Source organism: Lissotriton vulgaris, chromosome 3_1 (genome assembly GCF_964263255.1).
Source record: "Lissotriton vulgaris chromosome 3_1, aLisVul1.2, whole genome shotgun sequence".
Taxonomy (NCBI): Eukaryota; Metazoa; Chordata; class Amphibia; order Caudata; family Salamandridae; genus Lissotriton; species Lissotriton vulgaris.
The window spans coordinates 373,146,589-373,164,135 of NC_141689.1; the positions used below are offsets into that span (position 1 = coordinate 373,146,589).

Genomic DNA, 17,547 nt, shown 5'->3' on the forward strand with positions numbered 1-17,547 from the left:
GTCTCAATGTGCTCTACCGCCCGTCGCTTCAGGTGGTCGTCATGGCGCTGTTGGCAAAGTTGAAGCGAGTGCACCGTGTCTGTCGTTGGGTCGGCCATATGTGCCGCGTTCGCCGCATTAAGTGCCAACTCCAGTTCCATCAGTTCCCTCTTCTGTGCACGCTTGTATCCCGCTATGGCGGAAACAGCCTGCCCTCTCAAAACTGTTTTATAGGCTTCCCATACCACCGAGGGGGAGTCTACCGAGTCAGAGTTTTCGGTAAAATAGTACCGGGTCGCCTTCTGCAAGTCCTTTCTCACGGACGGAATTTTGAGGTATCCCGGATATATAGGATATATCCTTTTACGGGCCCTTTCCCGACACGATAAAGTAAGCGATAGGGGCGAATGGTCCGATATGCCTCTAGGTCCGATCTGTACTTCGTCTATGGCAAGGAGACCGCTACCCAGGGTGAGGAAGTAGTCGATTCGAGACAGACTATTATGAGTGGCGGAGTAGTATGTGTATTGCTGTTCATCAGGGTGCATACGCCGCCAGACATCCACAAACCCTTGCGCCTCTATGAATTCGCTGAGTCGGGAAGGTCCAGGTGTGTGTGATCGAGGAGGGAATCGATCTTGTGTGGTGTGTGTAACTGCGTTGAAATCCCCTCCTATGATGAGATCGCCTTCCGGGAGCTCTAGAAGGAACTTCCCCAAGTCAGGAAGGGCAACGGTATGGAGTGCTGGTGGAATGTAGACCGACACTATGTTGAGCGGCCTGCCCTCCCATTGCCCATGTATAGCCACGAAGCGGCCCTGGTCATCTGTTTTGGTGGTCTGAAGTATGAACTGCGATGAATTCTTAAGGAGTATACCCGTTCCTCGCGACCCCGATGTAAACTCTGAGTGTGCTACCATGTGATAGCCCCTCCTGTCCAACGCTTGACTGGCAGTGTCCACCAAGTGTGTCTCCTGCAGAAGAACTATAGCCGGGCCCCATCTTCTAATACCCTGCATCACCAACCCTCGCTTGATCTTGTCCCCGAGACCCCGCACGTTCCATGTCAGGAGTTGCAGTGGTGCCACCGGAGATACCCGAGGACCGTCAGCCGATGTATCAGCCCTTACGTCGTGTGCCATATCTAATCTGGGGTGAAGTGTACCAGCGCGTTGCAGGCGTGCACCTACATGAGCCGTGTTGTGGTCGGCTCACCAGTGCCGCAGTGTCTTTGTGTCTGCTTCTTCCACCCTGAGTCAACCTGGTGCGGGGCGTCGCCCTGCGTCGCAGGACGGTCCCTGTAGCGCTGTCACTGAGTCTTGCCCTACCCTTGTGAGTCAAACGAGTAAAAAACTGATCCCCTCCTCGGGAGGTAAACCATCCCCGAACAACCCCCCCCCCCCCCATAACTCCCCCCCTCCCTGCCCACCTGCTACACGGACCTTGAACTGCCCGCCCCCCCAACTTAGCAGAGTGCTCAACCAATCCCTCACTCAGAATACTTGCTTGCCGTGGCGGAGGACTCCCCTGAGTCAGCCGCCTCTCATACCCTCCTCTGAGGCCCTCCGCCCAGCGCCCATGGCAGTCCGTCAGGCAGTTAGTTCGCTCAACCATTGTCCATTCGTCGCCGGGTGATTACGGGCCCTGTTCGGCATCGTCCACATGTTCCTTCACGGGTGACTGGTCCACCTCCACACCTCCTGAGGCTTGGGAGCCTGTTTGCCCTTCTGAGCCCTGATTTCCGGGTTTCCTATTTGATCTAAGTCGGCCGGCCGGTCGCCACCCCTCCAGCCAATCCTGTGCCACCTCCGGAGTGTCAAAGAACCATGTTCTATTATCCGCTACGACTCGCAACCTGGCCGGATATAACATTGAGTACGGAATTTCTCTCCTCCGCAATTCTCTCTTCACGTCCAGGAACGTCCTTCGGCGATGAGCAAGCTCAGCCCTATAGTCCGGAAAAAAGGCCAGTGTGGAGTTCTGGATCTTAACCGGAGGGGACACCCGCGCCGCCTGCAGAATGGCGTCCCTGTCCCAGAAGTTGAACAGGCGCGCCAGGATGGGTCGCGGGGCAGCCCCTGGTTTCGGTCGGCCTCCCGGCACTCTGTGCGCCCTTTCAACCGAGAAGAAGGTGGATAGGCCCTTAGTTTGAAGCTCGGTATTGATCAGGTCTTCCACATAGAGGTCCATCGCCCTAGTACCTTCTGATTCCGGAACGCCAATGATCCTGATGTTGTTCCTCCTGGAGCGTCCTTCTTGGTCATCCAGCCTCTCCTTCAGGGCTTTGTTCTCCGCCGTCATTCGTTCCATTGCGGTCTGTAGCTCAGACACATCCTCCACCAGTGACTTTGTTACTACCTCCATAGAGCTCACCTTTTCCGACATTTTGTGGAAGTCCGCTCTTATCAAGGTAATCTCAGTAGAGATCAAGCCCACTGTTGCCTGAACCTGCGTCAGCGCCCGCATAACATCGTCCAACGTCGCCTTTTCCCTCCTACTCCATCTGCTGGTTTTCCGGCGGGTGTTCTTCCTTCTGCCGGGGAGGAGGCGCCCTTATCGCAGGCATATTTGTCAATGCGAATCTGCGTTGTACCACCCTTCGAGCCTTTACCCGCCATGGTAACTTCTACCGTGGCCTATTTCTCCCACTGTCTCACTTGGTTTCCTGGATGTTGGTGTAGAGGGGTATGTAGAAGGAGTGCCACACAGTCGCACGTGCCGTCCAAGGTGCTGTTCGCCGTATTCTTGTGTCGCCCACTAGGGAGTTGCGATGTAGCGCGCACTTTACAATGGTTAGGCAATGCACCGTGGGGAGTTACGGTGGAACACAACCTCCCTCCGGACCAGCAGTCAATCCCCACCGTTATAGGGCCAGGCGTAGGACCCGGCTATTCCCTCTATTACTTGGATCAGGTTCAGCTTGGGCCACCATCCTTCACTCTGGCGCCTCCCACAGCTTAGTCCGCCGGGGGTAACCTTGCGTGTACTGTGTCTTCAACAATTCACCGTGGGAGACACCTGCACACAGTAGTGGCCTCCGAGTTTTGCTGCCGCTCAGGCGCCTCCGCCACACCCTAGAGTTCATCAACGGTCATGTTGCAATTATACGCTGCGCTTGCGTCTCTTCGGTCACTTTGCAATCTCCTCAGAGGCGTCCCCAGTTCGCAAGCTGCTCACCAGTTGTAGTCAACACCAGGGGCATTGCATGGACTGCATACCGCCCCGCGCTATTGCTCCTGAAGGCAGTGGGCACCTACGCCGTGGTCATTGTTCCCCATCGATCTGCGCAGGGCTGTATTCCGCACTGTCGCTTCACCCCAACGTATGCTAAAGGACCAGGGGACTCTTTACTGGCTGCCGGTGCTATGCACAGCTGATCACCCCCGCAGCCGAGCGTCCATGCGGCGAGGAGTCAGTTGAGCAAGGCTGCTCTCTGGCACTTTGCGCTACGTTAGCGCTCCTCCCCATGCGTGGTACCTTTATGGTGTGCCGGCCGTCGCGTTCCGTATTGAAAGCCTGCATCGGGGGGGCCGTCTTAAATATAGCAGCTGATCCTTTCGCCCCTGCGCCCCCTTAGCCGTCTCAATGCCTTGTCCAGTATCACCACTCACCCTCCTAGCGGATCGATGTGTCCTCAGATGACGGCGACGGCTCTCGCAGCGGTCCCACTGTTTTTACACCGCAGCCCGCAGTCCGGCTGTCACGGTCGGTGCTTGCATTGCGTTCCCCTTGTCACACTTCAGGATGCCCCGGGCAGTCGTGTCGTTCTGCTATCTCCGCCTTCCCCAGTTCTCCGTGACCTCCGCTCCTCATTAATAGGGCACTTCCGGCGATTCTTCTCCCGGTCTGGCGACACTTCCTGTCATCTTATTGGGACACCACAGATCTTGGCCGCTCCCCAGGCCGCTGTGTCGCCCTGCCAGAACTTTCGTACCCGGGCTTAAATGTTTACCGGAGTTTCTGCCATCGCTCCTGCCCGGTCCCGGGCGTCGGGTCCCTCTTCTGGAGACTTGTAGGTACACGGATCAATGCTCGGATCGGAGGAGAGGCCGCTCGACTCACGGAGCTCTTCTCCTAGGCTGCTGCCATGTTCGGCTGCTAGCCACGCCCCCTGCTTGTAGTTTCTTTAAAGAAAACAGTGCATCTTTTGAGTGGTGAGGTCCATTGGCAGAGTTGCATTGCAGGATTTATTTTATTTATTTAGAGTATTAGATAGCGCTAGCTAGACCCGAGGGTATCAGAGCGCTTTTGAGGAGCTTTTGGCAGAGTAGCCTGTAAGTCTCAGTGCAGAAGTAGCAGAGGTAAATGCAGGGCCAGGCTGAGAGGTTCATTGACAGAGCTTGAAGCAAATGGCACAGCTGCAGGACAAGGTGAATCACACATGCTCATAATTCCCTTTAATCATGTAACAACCCCACCCCTCCCCTCCCCCATCCCTTGCAGTGCAGGTGCAGAGGAAGAAAAGGAGGGGAGGCTTGACAAAATCTCGAGCCCGTCTGCAGTGGGGCTTGAAACGAGCCAGCAGTTTCCCTCTTTTCAGGTTATAAAGAGCATTTGATAGGAAGGAATCCTCTGAGCTTTGTTCCCGCTGCACCGAGCCCATCCCATCGTGGACCACAAAGGGCCAGCTGCCTTCTTCAGAGCACGCCCTCCCCTCCATGTGCTGGCTGACTGACGTGGTATCACAAAGTCTAGGACCTACCTGCCATCGCAGCCACTGAATTTCCCCATTTGAATTTCAGACAATGCAGGCGGGAGGGATCTATAGGATTCCAACGGTTGCACTGAATAACAAGATGGCGCCTGTGTGTGAACTACAAGGAGCAGGAGCGTGTCTTTCTGCTCAGCTAGTGTGCACTGATCTACAGGAGAAAACACACGTGTGACAGCTCAGCTCTGCGTATCAAGCGACTGCTAGTGCTAACTTTTGTGTAACCTCCTGCACGGCACAGGTGTGAACACCTTCAGGGCTAACTACCCAGCTCATCATTCTAAGGAGATCGATAAAATGAGTTCCGTTGAGTTATAATAATAACTTCATTATTAGAGGAATATGAGGCAGAGCTCGCCTTTGCTCAGCCTTTAAGCGAAACCCATTTGGCACCCCTTCCCACTCATCCTTTTTAATCATGTATGTATTAAAACATTGTCGGGAGTAGGCGGGTATGATTGAGGTGCACCATGAAAATAAAATAAAAAAACAGACAAGTATGCCAGCGGCCTTCAGAACAAGCGCACATGCCTCGTGCTGAAAGAGACAGAGACAGCAGGGGGAGGGGAGAGAGGAGGTTGCCTCGCCTGTTTCCCTTGCGGAAGCGAGCAAGAACCATCTGTTAATTACAAACAGATGGTTTCAAAGTTCACTCCCGCAAGGGATTCGCCAAACGTGCACGCATTGCCATTCAAAGCAATGCAACGCATGCAGGTTTCTGGGCCAAAAACTGAATCGATTACTTAAGGTCTTTTCCTATGCGTGTCTTTCTGCTCAGCTAGTGTGCCTTGATCTACAGGAGAAAACATGTGTGACAGCTCAGCTCTGCGTATCAAGCGACTGCTAGTGCTAACAATTGTGTAACCTCCTGCACGGCACAGGTGTGAAAACCAGCAGGACTAACTACCCAGCTCATCATTCTAAGGAGTTCGATAAAATGATTTCCGTTGAGTTATAACAATAACTTCATTATTAGAGGAATATTAGGCAGAGCTTTGCTCAGCCTTTGAGAGAAACACAGTTTGGCGCCACTTCCCACTCATCTTTTTTAATCGTGTATGTATTTAAACATTGTCGGGAGAGTAGGGGGGTATGATTAAGGTGCACCATGAAAATAAAATAAAAAAACAGACAAGTATGCCAGAGGCCTTCAGAACAAGCGCACGCGCCTCGTGCTGAAAGAGAAGGAGACAGCAGGGGGAGAGGAGAGAGGAGGGGGCCTCCGCCTGTTTCCCTTGCCGAAGCGAGCAAGAACCATCTGCTAATTACAAACAGATGGTTTCAAAGTTCGCTCCCGCAAGGGAATCGCCAAACGTGCACGCGTTGCCATTGAAAGCAATGCAACGCTTGCACGGTTTTGGGCCAAAAACTGAATTGATTACTTAAGGTCTCTTCCCATGCAGCCCCTGTACATTGCCACCATCCGTTAGGTGGTACATCCTTGGACAGGGCAGGAATTGACTGGCTCAAATGAGGGAACGCTTGGTGCACCCGTCTAGCTCACAGAACAGGTTCTGGACCTCGCATTGTCAGGGACAAGCTTATCGCTCTGTACACATGCTTGATTAGCTTGACGCTAGGACCAAATTAAAATTCAGGCTTCTAATTTCACTTGCAGTTCGGCATTTTCGGCATTTTGGGCAGGGGTACGCACCTGTTTACCCTGATGAGGTTGGCCCCCCATTAGAATGCAAATATAGGCTTTCTGTCTCATTTGAGCAGCCAGTTGAATAGTGCACTGTGCTAGCATTAAATGAGAAAAACCTGGAGCCCCTGTTTGTTTAACAGAGGTTCTCTAATTGTTCTTAATGCCTCATCATTACAAGCCTTTATCTTTCTCTAAATTGCCTAGTTAAACATTAGCCTGCAATCCAAAGTTTCACAATCCCTAGCAGAGTTCACTCTCTGCTTAAGTGATTTTGGTTTGGTATGAGTGGCCCACGTGTGATGTCGAATTCATTGTTGGGCCAAGCACTATTTAAGACTAAGCTGTTGTGAGGGCTCCTGGTGCTCTGGAGAAAGCCAAACATGATGTGTCTTTCGCTACGGGATCAAGCTTCCTTCGACAAATAGATCCTCCTTGATATAGTGAGTCTGAAACAGAAGGCTGAATCTGCAACCTCAGCCTCCAGTGTGGAACAAATAAGAGGTTGACTGTGAAGCATCTATACAAGAACCAATATCCTTAATACTTGTAAAATCCTGAAATAGCCCATATTTCTCGTACTCACATTCAAAATGACCACTGCTCAAATTCTGTTGGGTATTGTATTTTTAACGATTTTCATTACTACTGTGGAACCGTGAGGTGCTTGAAGAGCTTGTGGTGATGCAGGATCTCCTCTGCTGTGTCTGCCTTACACTGACGGGTATCTATGAGTTGTGAGAATTTGTAAAGAGATGTATGCATGGAAATGCCCATGCAGTAGCCCCTTTTGTCAAGGAACCATCATGGCGCATACTGGACCAACATAACATGCTTTGACCACAGACTTACAAACTCTAGTGTAAACAGATGGCTGTTTACAGGTAAAAGGTTGAAACAACTTTACCAACTTTTTCCCCAAGCAGATGATCAGGATATCCTCTCTGCGGCATGCCTCAAGTTTTTACTTGTGACAGAAAATGTTCAACTGATTCCAAAATGTACAAATTCACCTAACCTCCTAGTACACTAAGTTGGAAGCTGAGATGAATATGGACCTAATAATGTACAAAGAGTTGCTTGTATTGCAGTTGTGAACTCCCATTTAAAAAAATCCTATTGTGTTAAAAATAGTCTTTTCATATATGTTGATCATGTAATGCTGAGCCCTTTATTTCGTATATCATTGGGTGTGTTTATTCTTTCTTATGCCCTATAGATACAGTTATAGTGAACTCCATGAATCAATTTGACAATGCCATGAAGAAAAGCAGTGCAGTTCATCTTGATAGACTTATTGAGGACTACTCATTGATAGAACAGGTTTGTGTTATGTCTGTATCATGTGTTTTTAGTTTTATTGGAAGTATTGGGGCACATATGTATATATACAGTAAATGTGGGACATAGTAATTATATTTGTTAGACAATCCACACTGTCTAATTAGATATGTTAATTACAGACCATTAAAAACAGTAATGGGTAAAATACTGTGTGTATTTTAATGGACTTGCCAGTCCAAATACTGGGTATGAGTAAAGCTAGCAGAAAGGTACTCTGATTCCAACAAATGCTTTCAGTATACAAAATTAAAATGTTAAAATATGCTGCATTAACTTTAGCCAGTTTAGTTTCATGCATTTTCATTTTGCAATCCATGTGGTGTTTCCTGTATCTACAAAGACATATAAAGGATGGAAACTTTTCAAGTATGTATTTTTAGTCGAATGATGGTCTTTGAACACAGACAAATCTGAATCTTGAAAAGCAACCTACTTTCAGTTCTATTATACCTAAAAATTCTATTAAAAAATATTTCATGTGCTTTTTGGTTTTACAGGCTCTAATATAATATCAGCTCATATCCAAAATGTCTTCTAGATAGTCTGCATTTAACTCAAAGTAGTCCCTGGAGGCGCCTACAAGATGAAGAACCACCCTGATAACTGTTAGTTTCCTCAACTGGATGCATGTGGTGACTGATTTTGTGTATATAAGGAAGTGTGGAGTGGATGAAAAAGATGCTTAGAAACCAAAAGTGTTGTCAGCAGCAGCTTTAGTCCACAGAAATATAAGGGCTCCAACAGCGACATCCAATCAGGACTGCAACACTGGAGTAACTGGCCAAATGCAGACCTTAGCATTCTAAGCATAACATTCTGTACAATTATATGTTAACAAGGAAAGGAATATAAAATAGAAGAGAAGAGGATAATGCACACCTTCCTCCTTCATTAAAACATAAGAAATATGAATACTAAGAATGCAATAGGACCAATATTGTGAGAGGGCCGCCGAAATGGGGGTCATGTCTTTCTAATGCTCCAGTTGGAGCCCCAAATCTGCTCTCATCCGTCAACATATTTGGGGCCCAAGTGCTGTACTGCACCCACAGGATAGAAGAGCTTCATACTGCGCTCTGGGGACGATACTGGCCAGAGTCACCTGCTCAGCGACTTGCCAACAGGGCTTCATGGTTTGGGCCACACTGTATTCAAGTGGTACGTACAGCTTGGGTTCGCCGACGGACCGTTGAATCCTGTAGAGCGCTGCTGTGTAGAAAAGCACTGGTACAGCTGTGAGGTTCCCCGTTGCCTTTCCGCATGCTGCCTCGGACTCTGAGTGTGCTGTGTGGCCCCAGGTGGGGACAAATGCCTGGGTGATGTGCAGGCGGCCTGGCACGCAGAGAGGCAAACAATCGGCACCAGTGGAGAGAGTCTGCTGTGTTTCGGTCACTTACGGACGTGGTGGGGGCCCTTGTTGGGCGGCGTATCACTGGCCTAGAGTGCATCCTGTTGTTTGCATCGGGGCTGTGCTGGATTGTGACTCTCCATTCATCTGCTGACCTAGGCATTCCTCCCTGGCTGGAGCAAGTCTTGCACTTGCCGCGCTCTGCTTTCCTGAGTGCCTGAAGGTCCTCCACCACCTCTGGGCCTCATTAGTTCCCCCTCTGGTCCTATCTCTAGTAGACCAGGGGCCTTGGCTTCCCTGCTGATGATGTGAGTAGCTGTATTGCACGTGTGCCCCCCCCCCCTTGAACTGTAACTGTGGCAAGGCCTCATGTAGCAGGTCGGTGGTAACGCAGCGCTCGTCTGGCCCTCTGTGGTTTTACTGGAAGGGCAACACACGTTCCCCTGGTGGACTCGGATAGTGACTTTGTATAACCCTGTCATATGACCTATAAACAGCAACACATCTATCTCTCCTGCTGTAAGGGTACAGTGTTTGGGCCTCCCTTATTACCTGGACTAGGCCTTGGGGGCCTCTCTTAGCATACAGTGGCTTGGCAGACTCGTGAACAACCCTCGGCTTTATTATTCATGTGCCAGAGCTCAACCGCTGTTTGTTTAATCTTTAGCAGAGGTGCTTGCTTGTTTGCTTTGCCACTGCCAGGTGTAGATCGCCTCCTCCCACATGGTGCATGCCTCATCGTACTCTGATGATAATATGGGCCGTACTAAGACCACAAGACTGACCGCCCTTCAGGGTCCTGGTCAAGCATAACCGAACAACTCTGATGACTCCTCCATCCATACACTGGAGGAGTGCATACATTCCACAACTTTTATCTACCCGATAAATTGGGCATTATACTGCAGGCGATCCGAGACTCCAGAAGCGCCATCGAGAACCGAATTGACACGTTGTTGGCAGATGATCAACTACTGCGCAATGACCATTGTAAACTATCTGACAAAGTGAAAGCTGACTAGACAACATTAGCCGAGATGGTTCCCCAGCAGGCTTCACAGTTAACCGCACTTGCCAAGCTCTTCAAACAACTTACAGTCTTTCGTTATAGGGCGGAAGATGCTGAAGGCCATGCACATCGCAATATTGTACGCATTGTCAGACTGCTGGAGTGTACGGAGTGGTCCAACCCAACGTTGTTAATTTAACAAAGGCTTCAGACGATGATAGCCCCACAGGGACTCCCCGCCCTATTCACAGTAGAGAGAGTGCACAGGGTACCGACCCGAAGGACTCCGTCCGGTGCACCGCCGGGCCCCATAGTTGCACGGATCCTCAGTTTTAGTGATCGTTATGTACTGTTGCAAAAGGCCAAGGAGAGAGCACACATCCTAATGAACAATGTCACAGTATTACTTTTTCCAGACTACACTTGGGAGGTTCAAAGCTGTTGAGCATCCTTGATGGCTGCAAAACGACAGTTGCGAGCGGAAGGACTTTCATATGCAGTGATGTTCCCAGCACGCTCGAAAGTTATCCACAAGTAGGGCTCTTTGTTCTTTGATACTCTGTACGCGGTCTGGAGCTGGTTGGAACAAGAGTACCCTAATGCGAGCGTCTTCCACCCTCGGAGCAGTTGACCAGGTAGCTGGGAAAGCCTCCCCAGTGTCATGACAGTCAGCCTCCTGAACATATTACTTCTGGGGCAGCCCCCTCCCCCTAACAGGCCCTGGAGGGCCGACAAGCAGTTTTTGCCTCAGTGTCCTATTTCGAATCACAGCGACATCAACCCCTCTCAAGCTCCTCGCCCAGTGCAGACTCTGATTCGGACTCAAACACGAGCGTAGCTCTCTTTCCCTCTATGCTGTCACAAAATGCAGACAATCTGATTTAATACACACCTCTCTGTGATGTACTTCACTGCTGTACAGTTGCATCTGATGTCCGGAGCAGATAATTCCCAATCTGTGCCTTCCCTTCCGTATTCCCCCTCTGCTTCCCTCCCTCCCTCCATTCCTCCCTTCATCCACCTTCCCCTCCTTTTTCATTTTACTAGGTACAATGGTTGTTCTTGTTTGAGTCCAGTGAATGGTCTGCTGTCTCCTCCCGTTCTACAGCCTCCGTTCTACAGCTGCTCACAGAATGTCATAGAAAAGTTGTATCTAAATAAATGGGTTGACACTCAAACATTTGGTACCACAACCACAGCATGTATGAATTTTCTAGGGTTCCATATATTGTTCCCACCTGCTTCACTGCTACTGCTTTTAGTCCTGAAATGATTGTAAACTGGATTCCTGTACCCAACGCACTCACTCTCGCCATTGGCTGTGGTAGGCCTACTCCCGAAATGATTGCCCAATGTTCTGTTTTGTTATCACTGGTTTGTTGATAGTTTTGTTTTGGTTGAATGATCTTTTTTTGCTCCACCTGATATTGGGGAATGGTTTTTTACCCTTTCTGCTGCCTTGTGTGTTCCAGGGTCCTTCTTGTAGCCATATGTTCGAAGTGGGATCCCCCTGTTTAGTTGTGAATGTAAGTTACTGCCATGCCATCTGTTCCACAACACTACAAGATACTGATGTGGGATGTTCGGGGACTGAAATCTAAACATATGCGCCATAGAGTCCTGACTCAACCTCTTCGCCACAAGGCAAATATAGATTGCTTACAAGAAACTCGCCTCTCAGGTCCTTAAGCCCTTAAGTTGCACGTGAATGAATGAATGAATGAATGAATGAATGAATGAATGAATGAAAATTATTTGTAAAGCGCGCGACGGCCAAACGGCTTCCTGGCGCTGGGAGCTCTAAAGAACCGGACAGACAAGGCCAGGAGGATTAGCAGGGGTAGGCCTGGGCAAACAGGAAAGTTTTTAGCGCTTTACGAAAGTGGGAAAAGATAGGGATCGAACGCATAGAAAGAGGAAGGGAGTTCCAGAACCGGGGGGCAAGAACAGAAAAACGGGTACCACCGGTGCGAGATTTGCGAAAGCGGGGAACAGTGAGGAGGGCAGAAGATGAAGAACGGAGAGTGCGGGCAGGGGTGTGAAGAGAAACCAGAGAATTGATGAAAGCCGGTCCAGAGTGATCAAGGGCCCGATAAACAAGGCACCCTAATTTGAACAGGGATCTCTGCAAGATGGGCAACCAGTGAAGGGATTTAAGGACGGGAGTGATGTGATGGGTTTTGGGCAAGTGAAAGATGAGACGGGCGGCCTGATTCTGGATAGCTTGTAAGCGGCGGGTTTCATAAGCTGGAATGCCGGCGAACAAGCTATTGCCGTAATCAAGGCGGGAGGTGATGAGGGCAGAAATAATAATTTTAAGGGAGTCAAGAGAAAAGAAACGAGAGATTTTCCGGATCATCCGGAGGGAGAGAAAACAGGAGGACACCACGGCACTGACCTGGCCGTGCATGGACAGGTCCTGTCTAACCTTGATGCCCAAGGTTTTAACGGAAGGAACAGGGGTGGGGGAAGGGCCAAGAATGGGAGGCCAGAAAGCAGAGGACCAGGGGTTGGATGAGCCGCCAATCAGAACAAGCTCAGTCTTATCGGGATTGAGCTTGAGGTGGTTGGCGCTCATCCACCCAGAGATGAAAACCATGGTGGAATGAGAAAAAGATAAAGCGTGAGAAGATGAGGAAAGATCAAAGACGAGCTGGAGGTCGTCAGCGTAGTTATACACAGAGACCCCCAGCTCAAGAAGGGAAGAAATAAGAGGGTGAATGTAGAGATTGAAGAGAAGGGGAGAAAGAGAGGAACCTTGGGGGACCCCACAGGGCACCGGGAGGGGGGAAGCAGAAAAGCCAGGAAGGTGAACAGCTTGAGAACGGCCTGTCAGAAAGGAAGTGAAATGAAGGTGCCAATTGTTTACCACTATGTATTCTGGATTTGCCAGCGGGGAAGCCATCTGGCTATATTCTGTGGTATAGTTTGAGGCCAAAGCCACTGAAATTGACACCAGTGGTCATTACATCTTTGTCCAGGGGCTCCTTGGGCAGTTTCTATGCACCGAATAAAGAAAAGAATGTCTTCCTACAGTGTGTGTCCTCAGTGCTGGCAGGCTGGTCCCATCTCCCTTGGCTGATAGAGGGCTGTAAAGTAACCACGCAGTAGATTACTTTAATACATTTATTAGGATATAGCAGAAAAGAACAGGTAGTGCCAGGAACACATCTGGTAGGCTTCTCCGTCAGTCAGCAACTGCCCATTCAACTAGAACACACCTGTATTATACATTCTAATGCTCTAACATACACAAGCCTTAAAGAGGAAGGTACAACATTAAAGAAACAACATAACACATCCCCCCCCCCTCACAAAATACAAGGAACTAAAAAGAAAATAAATAAAAACAATTAAACAAAACTGAGATGTAATAATACTATGAACAGTAATATCATAATTTCACTTGACATAGTCCTTCAACCACAAAGGTGGCGATCTTTTTCTCTTTGTACAAATGGTGTCTTCCACAACACTTGACTGCAAGTCTTCATTATCGGCCCCATCTTTATCTACTGACCCTTCCCCTTCCCTTACTAGAGAAGGCACAGTAGAAACACTCTCACTAGAAGGACAACTTCGTGACTGTACATCATGTCTCTCCTCCAAAGCCAGCCGAGACTGCAAATCGCTATTTTCAAAATAATCTTCCACCCAATCAAAATCCTTTACTAGATCATCGCTAGGTACAACCTTATCATGGTCCAAACTGATATCAAATGCAATATCCTTGAGATTCCAGACTTTCCCATCATCCAACCTAACTGAGTTTCTTAAAACCTCAACTACCTGCTTGGCCACATCAAACTTGTTCTCACCTTTCTGAACTCTAAAAGGCTTTTTCACTCGAATCCAATCTCCAACCTTTACTTGAGTGTCTTTGGTACCATGAAGCTTATCATAATAAAGCTTACTCTTAGAATGTACACTTTCTAAATTTTTCTTCACCTCTTCCACAGACCAATTTTCTAATTTACCTTCAAACATCCATCCAGGACTGAACTTGCACCTTGGCGACCTGCCTCTTAAGATTACGAAAGGGGATAACCCTGTACTATTATGCACCGTAACTCTGTAAGACCATACAGTCTTCTGTATTTGTACTTTCCAATCTAACTTCTTATTAATTGCAGCTTGCAAAATTCCCTTAATTACTCTGTTAAATCGTTCCACAGTACCGTTTCCACTAGGATTGTACAGAGCAGTGGTTTTAGGTTTAATTCCACATCTTCCAAAGTATTCTTTTGCCAAATTTGATAAAAATTGTACACCATTGTCCGTTAAGATGTTAACCGGTAACCCTTCCATTGTAAAAATCTTATCCAAAAATTTAAGGCCAATCAGAGTATCCGCTTTCTCTACAAATTTAACCACAGGCCATTTAGAAAAAAGATCTATAGCAACCAATCCATACTCCTTGAGCTCCCCTACCGGACCAAAAATGTCCACAGCAACAGTCTCCCAAGGAAAATTAGGAATTAAACCTTCACTCATCATGGGTTTCAAAGTCCTTAAAGACTTGTCGGCAGAGGTACAAACCGAACATGCTCTCACAAAATCTTCTACTTCCTTATCTACCTTGGGCCACCAAAACAATTTCTTAACAGCTATTTTTGTCCTGACTATCCCAAAATGTCCTTCATGACACATTTGTATGATCCTTTTCCGTAAGCTTACCGGTGGAACAATCCTGTCACCCCTGAGTAACACATTTTTCTCAAAAGACAACTCCAGGCGTACTTCCCAAAATGGTCTCAACTCACTTGCAATAAACCTCTCCTTAGGCCAACCTTTGCAAATAAACTTAGATACATCCACTAAGACCTTATCCTTACCATGTTCTTTAGCCCAATCCTCCTTGCTAATAGCAGGGACACCAGAATCCTGAACCAAAGCCACACTAAAACTTCCCCATGGATCATCAACACATTCCTCCAAAGGGGTAGGCAACCTGGACAAACAATCCGCCACCACGCTATCCCGACACCATCTCATTTATTTTTGGTAAGGGGAACCTCTCTACAACAATGTTCTTATTAAGATGGCGTAAATCGATGCACAAACGAATTTTTCCGTTGGGCTTTTTTGCGACCACAATCGGAGAAATCCATTCTGATGTGTCCACCTCCTCTATGACCCCTTTAGCCAAAAGTCCCTGAATTTCCTTCTTCACCTCCTCTCTTATCAACATTGGAATAGGTCCGACCTTATGTACTTTCGGCTGAGCATCTGCCTTAAGCATGATCTTATGTTCAAATCCTTTCAATTCACCCAATTTTTGACTAACAACACTTTCAAACTTATTTTTAAGAAAATCCTCTATTTTAGTGCCTTCATCTAGTACTAGCACTTTATCTTTACTATTTGGGTCCAAAATGATATGAACATTTTTTTGATCATACCATCCTAATACAGATGCCCCCTTCTTTGCTATATATAGTTTCCCTCTTGTCATCCTTCCTTTAAATACAAATGATAGCCATCTGAAACCCAACAAATTTATCCTTCCACCTGTGTATCCTACTGGACTCACATCAGATTCATTCAGATGATCACCTATTTTCTGTACAAATTTCCTTTTCCACACCTCTTCGCTTACAATGGTATATGGGGAACCAGAATCAGCATACACCTTTACTGTTACACCACCCAAAGACACATCACACATTGGTTTCCCCTCCATTGCTTCATCGGTAATATTGAGCATATAGTTTCCTCTTATATTCTTTATACACTCATCCTCATCACAATCGCTTTCTCCTGCATACGATTCTTCACTCCAAATGCATTTAACGTTACTACGTCTGCGGCACATTTTGCTAAAATGTCCAACTAAACCACATATGCCACACTTTTTCCTTAAAGCAGGGCACATCTTGCTAAATGCTAAATGTTCCCGGCTGTCACATCGGTAACATCTTCTTTCTTCTGTAACCTTATCTCTTCCTTGACTCTTGAATGGTTAACTAGTTGATTTTGCTTGGAACTGTCTGTTTGTGTTTTTTGAAGCATTCTGGATCTTAAACACTGCTGAGGTCGTTTTTTTCGGTATCTTTCACTGTGTCTTTAATTACATTTGCACATCTACCTGACATTTCAGATTTCCTCATAATGGCGAGTACGTCATCTAAAGGTGCGTCCCCATTCACCCATAACCGGTCTTGTATAGGTGAATTGTCATTGTGCATAACCAGTTGGTCCCTGATAAGATCATCATGAAGATTACCAAATTTGCAGTCAATTGCCAGTTTTTTAAAATCATCCAGCCATTCATCCACTAATTCTTCTTTCTTTTGCTTTCTCTGGAAGAATTTATGTCTTATAACTCCAATGCACACTTTAGGTGCGAAATACCTGTCCATATCATTCAAGGCATTTTCAAATTCACTTAATTCTGCATTCACAACTTTTTGCATGCGTGAAAAAGTTTTTAAACCTTTAGGACCAAGTGAATGTAATAATATTCTCTTCTTTTGTTCTGCCTTCATTTTCCCTGCTTCATCGATAGCACAAATGTAGTTAGTGAAATACTCCTTCCATTCCACCCATTTAATTTCTGGTTGTGATCCTGTAGACCAAAAAGGTTGTGGAGGACTTATGGTAAAACTGTGTTGAGCCATACCTTCTTCAATCTCAACCCCTGTCTGATCACCTCCGTCCATAAAATAAATAGGGTTTCTATTCTCTTTTTTTTTTAAATATATTCCCTTTTTTCTACTTTCCACACTCACAAGCAGAATTTTAATAATGTAAAAAAGCGTCCCGACTTCCTCACCTGTTCTCTCTGTATATGTGTAACTCCGCTAATAGAATACTTGTAAATAACGATATTTCTTTATAAAATCAAGTCAGATATGAAAATATCGTGTCCGTGTGGTATTTTAACCTTTCCGATGTAATGTTCAATGTTTTCCACTTCAAAATGGCCGCCACGCAAAGGTCACTCTACGTGACCTTGCGTTATAACGTCATCACGTACGTCAATTTCCTGCTGTAACGAGGATGCAATGGCCGCCAGGAGTTGTTTACACTCGCGCCGAACACTCGCGCTGAACACTCGCGCTGGAGACAGTTCGCGCTATGGCAATTTGAAAGATGCAGGTCGATAGAAATGACCTGAAAGGTACGATGATTAAATTCTTTCCTACCTTGCCATAAGCAGCGCAGAGAGTATATTGACACGACGATAGTCCAGAAGTAAAAATTCCGTATTTTTCCTTTTCTTCTCCTTCTTTTAATTCTTTTGTTTCTTCCAAACTCCGTTTCCTTTATCCTTAATCTTTTTTTTTAAGAAGAAATCCCGTTTCCCTCGTCGCCACTTGTAAAGTAACCACGCAGTAGATTACTTTAATACATTTATTAGGATATAGCAGAAAAGAACAGGTAGTGCCAGGAACACATCTGGTAGGCTTCTCCGTCAGTCAGCAACTGCCCATTCAACTAGAACACACCTGTATTATACATTCTAATGCTCTAACATACACGAGCCTTAAAGAGGAAGGTACAACATT

General features: G+C 47.1%; 1 protein-coding gene across 1 annotated transcript in view; it reads left to right on the forward strand.

Moving 5' to 3' along the window:
• The first annotated feature begins 2,595 nt into the window (after window positions 1-2,595).
• Window positions 2,596-17,547, forward strand: part of CCDC152 (coiled-coil domain containing 152) — an 843,580-nt gene continuing 828,628 nt past the window's right edge. Inside the window, exons 1-2 of the mRNA XM_086963471.1 lie at window positions 2,596-2,650; window positions 7,555-7,658. Of these exons, the coding sequence (XP_086819597.1) occupies window positions 2,596-2,650; window positions 7,555-7,658 (159 nt within the window). The remainder of the gene's footprint in view (window positions 2,651-7,554; window positions 7,659-17,547) is intronic.